This window comes from Tarenaya hassleriana, unplaced genomic scaffold (assembly GCF_000463585.1).
Source record: "Tarenaya hassleriana unplaced genomic scaffold, ASM46358v1 Cleome11, whole genome shotgun sequence".
Lineage (NCBI taxonomy): Eukaryota > Viridiplantae > Streptophyta > Magnoliopsida > Brassicales > Cleomaceae > Tarenaya > Tarenaya hassleriana.
The window spans coordinates 1,166,032-1,173,989 of record NW_010961290.1 but is presented as its reverse complement, the minus strand read 5'-3'; the positions used below and the strand labels follow the sequence as shown (position 1 = coordinate 1,173,989).

Sequence of the window (7,958 nt, the reverse complement as noted above, 5' to 3'; positions counted from 1 at the left end):
CATGCGTGTAGCCATAGCCAACGTAATCCGATACATTCGTGGTTGGTGATCGAGATGACGGAGGAAGAGTGATGAAGCGCGGCGGACCCAGACGGCGGAGATTATCCGTACGCATGATTCTATTCGCGTCGGTGATCTTCACCGGTCTCGGCTTGGTACTGCTCACGCTCCATCCGGTTGATCCTGAGTCGTCGGTCATCGACGTCGCCGGCGGAGGCGACGTCGTTTCGGACTCCGCCGCCGTCGGTGAGAAGGTTCAGGAACGGCGCGTCACCGTGAGAGGCGGGGCAAGGTCGTGCGCCACGGTAGAGGAGATGGGAAGCGATTTCGAAGGGGGTTTCGCGGAACAGAGCCTTCGAGTGCGACAAATTGCCCGACGCCATTTTCATGCAAACGGTGAGACAGTTCTTGCTCTAAATTGTGGTTACATTTGTTGTTTTTACTGTTATCCTCATGATTCGTGGTGTTTCTGTATTCAGAAAATGATCTTCAGCGTAAATGTACTTACTGGTAATTGTTGATTCGAGGTTGATAAATCTGCAAGAAGAATGCTTCCGGTGACATCAAACATTGATCTCATCTAAATTGATTCAGCAGTTTAAACGCGGGATTAAGTCTGAATTAAGAAAGTTTCACAAACTTTTTGTTGAATTACGAATTGACAAGCTTATTGTTCATGGGGGGTTTCAGGTGCTTTGGCCATTCGAGAGCTCCCTCCAAAGAAGTTTTGCTGGCATGGATTCGTTCTGGGGAAAACAGCCGAAGCCGGTTTTGGGAATGAGATGTACAAGATCTTAACTTATGCGGCATTGAGCATAATGTTGAACCGATCCTTGATCATTGGCCAGACCAGGCATATTGGTTCTTTCTCTATCCTTTTTCTTGTCTTTCTGTTATGTTTCTAGTTTCTCCTCCTGATGTCCTGTCTGTGAATTTCTCAGGGGAAAGTATCCGTTTGGTGATTACATTGCTTACTCCAATGCCACCTTTACCATGAGTGAAGTGAAGCATCTCTGGAGACAAAAAGGCTGTCTGAAGAAATACGGAAGGCGGCTTGTCGTGAGAATGGATGATTTCGAGAAGCCGTCCAAGAGTAACGTCTTATGCAGCAACTGGATGAAGTGGAAGCAACCTGTTATATGGTCAGTGACTGAGTGAGAAAGACAAGACAAAGTTCTGTTTTTTTCCATTACTCTGATTCATTGGTGTGTGTTTTTTCCCGATATTTCAGGTTTCAAGGTACAACCGACGCAGTGGCGGCTCAGTTTTTCCTGAAGAATGTGCATAAAGAGATGAGGGTTGCAGCCTTTGAGCTATTCGGAGAATCGGGAAAACTTGAAACGAGGGCTAATGTGTTTGGTGAGCTGATGATGGCACTCATATCTCCGACGGAAGATGTTAATGAAGCAGTGAATTGGGTTCTACGAGAAACCGGGGATCCTGATGTTTCATTGCACATGAGAATGCTTAATAACAGGTTCCGACATTCTTTGAACGCATCAATGGCCCATCTTTTTTCAATCGGATGACTAAATCTTTTTCTTTTCCGAGGTTTTTCTTCCAGACCGGTTAGAGCTTTAAGGGCAGCGATGAGATGCCTTGGCAAAGCAATCCGCCGTTCGGGTGTGTCAAACCCTAGAGTGGCTATAGTATCAGATACTCCATCAGTTGTGAATGCCATTGATCCCAATATACGATCGTTTGCTAAGGTACCTTCTTGCGTTGTCCTTGGTCTCGTCGAAGGTGTTTAGCTCTACTCATGCTCGTTTGGATCGTTGAATCTTGAGAAACAATCCATTTTTCGTTAAATTCCCCGACAAATTCTCCATTTTTTGTCAAATCCTAGTTAGATATTTGTGGTCAGGTTATACATTTCGACTACAAGCTTTTCCAAGGGGATATCTCCCGAGGCGGCGCCCGGGGGTTACCGATGGTTGGTTTCAGGAAAAAGGACTGGGGACCGGCTCCGAGATGGGTTGCATTTGTGGATTTCTTTCTAGCCGCCCGTGCAAAACACGCTGTTATCTCCGTGGCTCAGAGGCGTGTCGGCACTACTTACGCTCAGTTGGTTGCTGCCCTCGCCGCCGCAAAAAGCGTCAGTAAGAGACTCGGTTCCTCTTCTTCATCGACCATCTCTCTACTTTTTACCGAATTCAACTTTATCCGCAGAGGAGGAGGAGGATGGTTGGAGCAACTCGAGCAGCTCGAGCTTTGTGTTCCTGAGCTGTTTCCAGAGAAACCTGCTAACGAACGGTCTGAAGAACCAGGTGGGTTGGGGACACGTGTGGAACCGTTTCGCCGGGCCGTTAAGCTGTCCGAAGCAACCAGACCAGTGCGCGTTCACGCCGCTTATGGCTCCCGGATGGTGGGACAGTCTCTGGCAATCTCCCATTCCCCGCGACGTCCGTCGAATGGCTGCCTTCGGGGTCAAGCTTTCGGGTTTTGGTACTAGCGACGATGGCAGGATCCGAGCCTTTTGTCGCGCCAAGAAAGAGTACGTAAATACTGTGACGGTCATTTAAGGATCTTTACAATCTCAAACAGTTGGAATTATCGTAGATTCATAAATCTCAAAAGGATGTCTATACTGTTTGTTTTTTTTGTAACTTGGGGAGGAAGTTATTGGTGCTAGAGGTGAAATGGGCAAGAAATATCAAAAGACATGTAAAGGCGTGACCTTTTCTTGTGGATTACGTTACCCTTCACGCCTACGAAGAATCTTTCTTCCCGAGTTTTCGTCTTCTTTTGCCTTTTTCTCTTGTATTGCTTCGGTCGAAAATGTGCTAAATTTCGAATCTTTTGGTCGGAAAACCGCAGTGTTCATGGGTTCTTAAGACCAGACCGACTTTATCAGTGGAAAGTAGTAAAGTCATCATCTTCACAGATTCAGAGTAGATTGCTTCGTCAATGGACAGATTCCGTAAAACCCTTCTCGTGCATCTTTGACGACATTTTACAGTGGCAGATTCATTTCAACCCACTTTCTTTGTCCTCATCAGAAGATACAAAACCGATTGGCGATGAACCCTTATCATGAATGATTCTGACAGATGTGTAATGGCTGCAATAATGAAGAAGAGACATAAACCAGCAAAAAAAAAAAAAGAAGAGGGGCAACTCTCCAGTCTCCCAATGGCTTCATTGTCAGAGTCTGATCTCTCTCTCACCTTGTCTGAAGCAATGTCCCTTTGAAGGGACCAGACCAGAAAACACTTGAGAGCCTGTTTTTGTTATGAATAGAGAAAATGGTGAAATTCATTCACACAGATTCCGATGTCCGGATTTTGTATTGTTTTTTTTTTTCAGGTGATCCCATCATTCACACCCCTTGGCTCTATACATACACCCATCTGTTGTCTGTCATCATTTTATTTCCGCTTTTTAAAATTTATAATTATTTCCTATTTTCTAAGATATTAATTGATCAAATCGAACAAAAGGCCCCATGGGTTTAACGCAAAAAAGAAAAAGCTAATGATATAATATTAACAACAATCACACTCGTAAATTGTAATTATCCAACCAGTCCCGTTTAAACGCCATAATCTATAAAATATTCTAATTGTTTTGTTACTTCCAATGATAAATATTTTATTTTGGAATACTGTCTATAGAAATAAATTTTGTGGAACCACAGTTATTTATGATTGCTTATAAATGCATCTAATTTATACGTTCATATTAAATTCGTCTAAATCATATACGAATTTGCTATTTATAAAATATGCACAACCTCCATTTTTTATTCTGAATATATATAAAGTTTTTTTGTCTAATCAGATTTTATGTCAACATAGTTAAACAAAATATAATATATTTTTTTGGTGAATAACAAAATACAAAATATAATATAAATTTGTATATATTTAGAATAAAAACGATAAAATCGTATTTAAATAGTTTTGACATATATATATATATATTCGATGAATTTGTAATGATTGGTACATTTTGATTGTTTTATAAAAATTAATGCTAATTATTTAATATAGATTCCAAATTTTCATGTAAAAAAATTACGAGCTGCTTAGGGACAGGCCAACCAGTGGTTACGGTCTTATCTCGGCGACCATCCAATAATATATGGCCACGTCAGCTGATCTTTTTGACTCTTTGTCAATGTGTTTTATACTAAAACGACGGTGACTGACAGCAGCAATAGATTTTTTTTTAATACTCTCCATCGGAGAAAAAAAGTGGGGGGAACCCACCATTGAAATTGGAAGAGAAAGGGGAAAAATCCCTTCTTTTTCGCTGGCTTACTCGTGCCTTCTCGGCGAACTCGCCGGAATCCGAATCCCATCGCCGGAGACTAGCTCTCTCTCCTCTTTATCTTCTTGCCCTTTTCGTTTTATTTCCGTTTGCGTACTTCTGCGGGAGCGATTTTGTTGCTCAGCTTTGGTGGTGAAGTGAGAGAGAGAGAGAGAGAGGCGAGAGATGTATGTGGTTCCTCCACCACAGCGATCCGATCTGGGATCCAACGGTGATTTGCGGGTATACCAAACATGGAAAGGAAGCAATGTGAGTTTTTTTGTCTCCTTTTCTGAGTTTTTTGGGCGTATCGTTCTCTGAGTTTTGTGGTTCTTTGCATCTTAGTCTCTTGCTTTTGAACTCTAAGTCTGATTGTCTTTCATGTTCCTAGTATCGGTTTTCTCCTTTAATGTCTCATTTAAGCTCTCTTCCAATTCAATCTTAACTCAAATCGGAACTTGGGTCATGTTCAAGTTCAGGAAAGCTTAATTCTTTGGGGATTTTGAGAACACTTGTCGGAAAGCCGAGGCTTTGTTGTCATTACTGAAGGCGCACTTGGTGTTAATAAGCTCATAAGCTTTCAGATGCATATGCTATGAATGAGTTTCAGCTAGACCGAGAGCTTTAATTATCTGAAAATCCTTTGCTTATCTGAATTCATACCCTTTTTAAATTGATGAGAGAAGAGTAGGATTTGCTCGAGGAGTGGATAAGTTACTTTGGATGTATTCCCGTTGATGAGGTTAATGTACAAATTTACCCATTAACCTGCTAGATGTGAACTGATATCCGAACTTGCGTTACTTGGGATTTTTAATTTCACCAAAGCTATGGACCTGTTTAGCTAAGCTGCTTATGTCGAGTAATTTGGCTGGTCAAGGCCTGAGTTCTTTCTCGGAACATGAGTTCGTTCTCGGAACAAATATGACAGTGAGTAGTGAACTGAGACATGAGTTCTTACTCGGAACAAATACGACTGTGAGTAGTGAACTGAATTATTGGCTGGTCAAGGCCTATCCTCAGGTTTCCACAGTGCTAAACATTGTTTCTTGTCATGTTTTATCCATGAAATTTTTGGTAAAGTTTACTTTTTCCCTTTTCTGCAGATATTCTTTCTCCAGGGAAGGTTTATATTCGGACCAGACGTAAGATCATTGGGGCTGACCATACTTCTCATTGCTGCCCCTGTTACAATTTTCTGCATCTTTGTCGCTTGGAAGCTGATGGACGACTTCTCAGATAGCTGGGGAGTGTCAATAGTAGTTGTTGCTGTTGTGTTTACCATTTACGTAAGTGTGTGTGGCATTTGCTTTGTATAAAGCGTTATGTTTCTTTATCGTTTACACTGTTTCTGTGGTTGCAACCTATTAATTTGTTTTCTCCTGTCAGGATTTGATTCTTCTGCTGTTCACATCCGGAAGAGATCCCGGGATTATCCCACGAAATGCCCATCCTCCAGAGCCTGAAGGCCTTGATGGCAACACTGACACAGTGGCTGGCCAGACTCCTCAGTTGCGACTGCCCCGCATGAAGGAAGTGCAGGTTAATGGATTCACATTTAAGGTCAAGTACTGCGATACTTGCATGCTTTACAGGCCTCCTCGTTGCTCACACTGCTCAATTTGCAACAACTGTGTGGAGAGGTTTGATCATCACTGCCCTTGGGTCGGTCAATGTATTGGGTTGGTACGTCTAATCCATCTAAAGCAATCTTGAATTATCTATAAAATGATATTAGCTTTTCAATTCTTAGTTCACATTTTAGTATTTGTTCCATCACCCCTCTCCAATAATCACAATAGGTCATGAAACCCATGTTATCCTTTCAAGAAGCTAAGTTCTCTTTTCTGCAGTCGTCTTATTTCTGATGTAATGTTCCCAACGGACATTCTGGATACATTATTGCTTATGATTATCTGTTGATCGATATTTCTTGCTAAGTTTCACCCGAGTTTTGTTGTCCTTGTGTACAATGTCAAGCCGGTAAAGGCATCCAGTTCATTGGCATCATACCTGCGTTGTACAAATTTGCCTTGTAGGTCAATAATCCTGTTCCCTGTCGATAAGCTCAGTTCTATTGTCTTTCAGTTAGCTAATTCTTTTTTAAATATTCCAACTTGATGTTACACATTGAGAGAATTATGATTGTGGTATTGCCATTTAAGTTGTCTCAAGTATTCTACTTGGTCCGTCTCAATTTATCTGACCGTCTCGTGTTTTGGTGGTTGCAGAGGAACTACCGATTCTTTTTCATGTTTGTCTTCTCAACGACCCTACTCTGTATATATGTGTTTGCCTTCTGCTGGGTCTACATCAGGAAGATCATGGAATCAGAACATATAAGCATTTGGAAGGCGATGCTCAAAACCCCTGCATCAATTGTTCTGATAATCTACACGTTCATTTCAATGTGGTTTGTCGGGGGATTAACAGCCTTTCATTTGTATCTCATCAGCACAAACCAGGTTAGATACCATTCCCCATCTCCTTATTCTAAACTCCGTTCCTCAAACACATTGTTAGTGATATTCCTTTTGTTGCAGACTACATATGAGAACTTCAGATACAGATATGACCGACGTACCAACCCGCATAACAAAGGAGTGGTTGAAAACTTCAAAGAGATCTTCTGTTCCCCTATCCCGTCTTCGAAGAACGATTTCAGGAGTAAGGTGCCACGAGAACCTCCGCTTCCTTCCAGACCTGTGGCTGGCGGTTTTATGAGTCCAAACATGGGAAAGGCCAATGATGACATTGAAATGGGCAGAAAAGCGGTTTGGGCAGACATGGGTCCAGCCATGGGTGATCATGATGATGGGAAACTCGGTAACAACGAAAGGTTACATGTTAAAGATGGCGAATTAGGTGAGTTATCTCCAGACATTAGGACCACAGTGGATGGACCAGGTGACAGGATGGGTATGCACCCAAGGCGATCAAGCTGGGGAAGGAAGAGCGGAAGCTGGGACATGTCACCAGAAGTTATGGCCTTAGCAGCCAGGTTAGGGGAACAAAATCAAGTTGGAGGCAGCAGCAGTGGCAGTGGCTTAATGGTCGAGAACCGGCCCATGTAGTCTGATGTGATGCTGTTGAAAGACAGAATCAAGTCTGGTGAATACAGTTTAGAAAAATTTGAAGGCCTGTTTCAGTGGTGATGCTGTGTTGGGTTTGGCTTATTGTGTTCTAAAGGGAAGCAATGGTCATAGTGTGTTGTTTGTACGAGTGAAGCTTCTTCTTTTTCCTTCTTTTCTTCAGGTTTGGCTTTGGATGTGGCAAAAGACAGTTAGGGTTCTAGTTGTTTTGCTCCTTATGTCCATACAGTTAATCAGAAATCTCTGTGTTATGATCAAAATCTTTGTGTTTTAGGCTTTTAGCAATGGATTCACGGAACTAATTATCACTAAATAAGGGAAAATCAGTAAGCTAAAAGACACCTGTGGAGCAGACAAGACACAGCCTAGTGTTCGTTGAAGCACGGCTCTGCAATAAATGCGCAGTTAATCACCACACCAAAAGCATTCGTTTAGGGTTTGATTTCGCCAGAAGACCATTAAAAGCCTCAGAATATAAAATTAATCTCATAAAGATACGATCTTTAACCTAAAGGAAGGACCTTTCATAGAGTGCTGGATTATTTGATCAAAGAGTTCAATGGACAAAGGCGTTTAAAACAGTTAAGAACTGCCCAGTCAAACCCAAAAGACAGG

At 42.0% G+C, this 7,958-nt stretch overlaps 2 protein-coding genes across 4 annotated transcripts in view; both read left to right on the top strand.

Moving 5' to 3' along the window:
• LOC104805319 overlaps positions 1–3,105 on the top strand; it is a 3,358-nt gene extending 253 nt beyond the window's left edge. The window contains exons 2-8 of one of the 3 annotated variants that reach the window (XM_010529852.1): positions 12–396; positions 691–853; positions 942–1,142; positions 1,232–1,477; positions 1,565–1,709; positions 1,865–2,099; positions 2,170–3,105. In XM_010529852.1, coding sequence (XP_010528154.1) covers positions 72–396; positions 691–853; positions 942–1,142; positions 1,232–1,477; positions 1,565–1,709; positions 1,865–2,099; positions 2,170–2,522 — 1,668 coding nt within the window. In that variant the 5' untranslated portion in view covers positions 12–71 and the 3' untranslated portion in view covers positions 2,523–3,105. Of the gene's footprint in view, positions 1–11; positions 397–690; positions 854–941; positions 1,143–1,231; positions 1,478–1,564; positions 1,710–1,846; positions 2,100–2,169 lie in introns of all 3 variants that reach the window. The other 2 variants (XM_010529851.1, XM_010529853.1) reach the window with 2 other exon arrangements.
• Positions 3,106–4,177: 1,072 nt separating this feature from the next.
• Positions 4,178–7,616, top strand: LOC104805318 (probable protein S-acyltransferase 7). The gene is made up of 5 exons (XM_010529849.1): positions 4,178–4,521; positions 5,358–5,540; positions 5,641–5,937; positions 6,483–6,716; positions 6,795–7,616. The coding sequence occupies exons 1-5, from the start codon at positions 4,438–4,440 to the stop codon at positions 7,323–7,325; spliced, it is 1,329 nt and encodes a 442-aa protein (XP_010528151.1). The 5' UTR covers positions 4,178–4,437; the 3' UTR covers positions 7,326–7,616.
• The last annotated feature ends 342 nt before the right edge of the window (positions 7,617–7,958 follow it).

Excerpts from the sequence above, each read along its gene's own strand:
- LOC104805318 (XM_010529849.1), top strand. The coding sequence starts at position 4,438 with ATGTATGTGGTTCCTCCACCACAGCGATCCGATCTGGGATCCAACGGT. Across the intron at positions 5,541-5,640 it reads CTGTTGTGTTTACCATTTAC|GATTTGATTCTTCTGCTGTT; the intron begins GTAAGTGTGTGT and ends TTCTCCTGTCAG. Across the intron at positions 6,717-6,794 it reads ATCTCATCAGCACAAACCAG|ACTACATATGAGAACTTCAG; the intron begins GTTAGATACCAT and ends CTTTTGTTGCAG.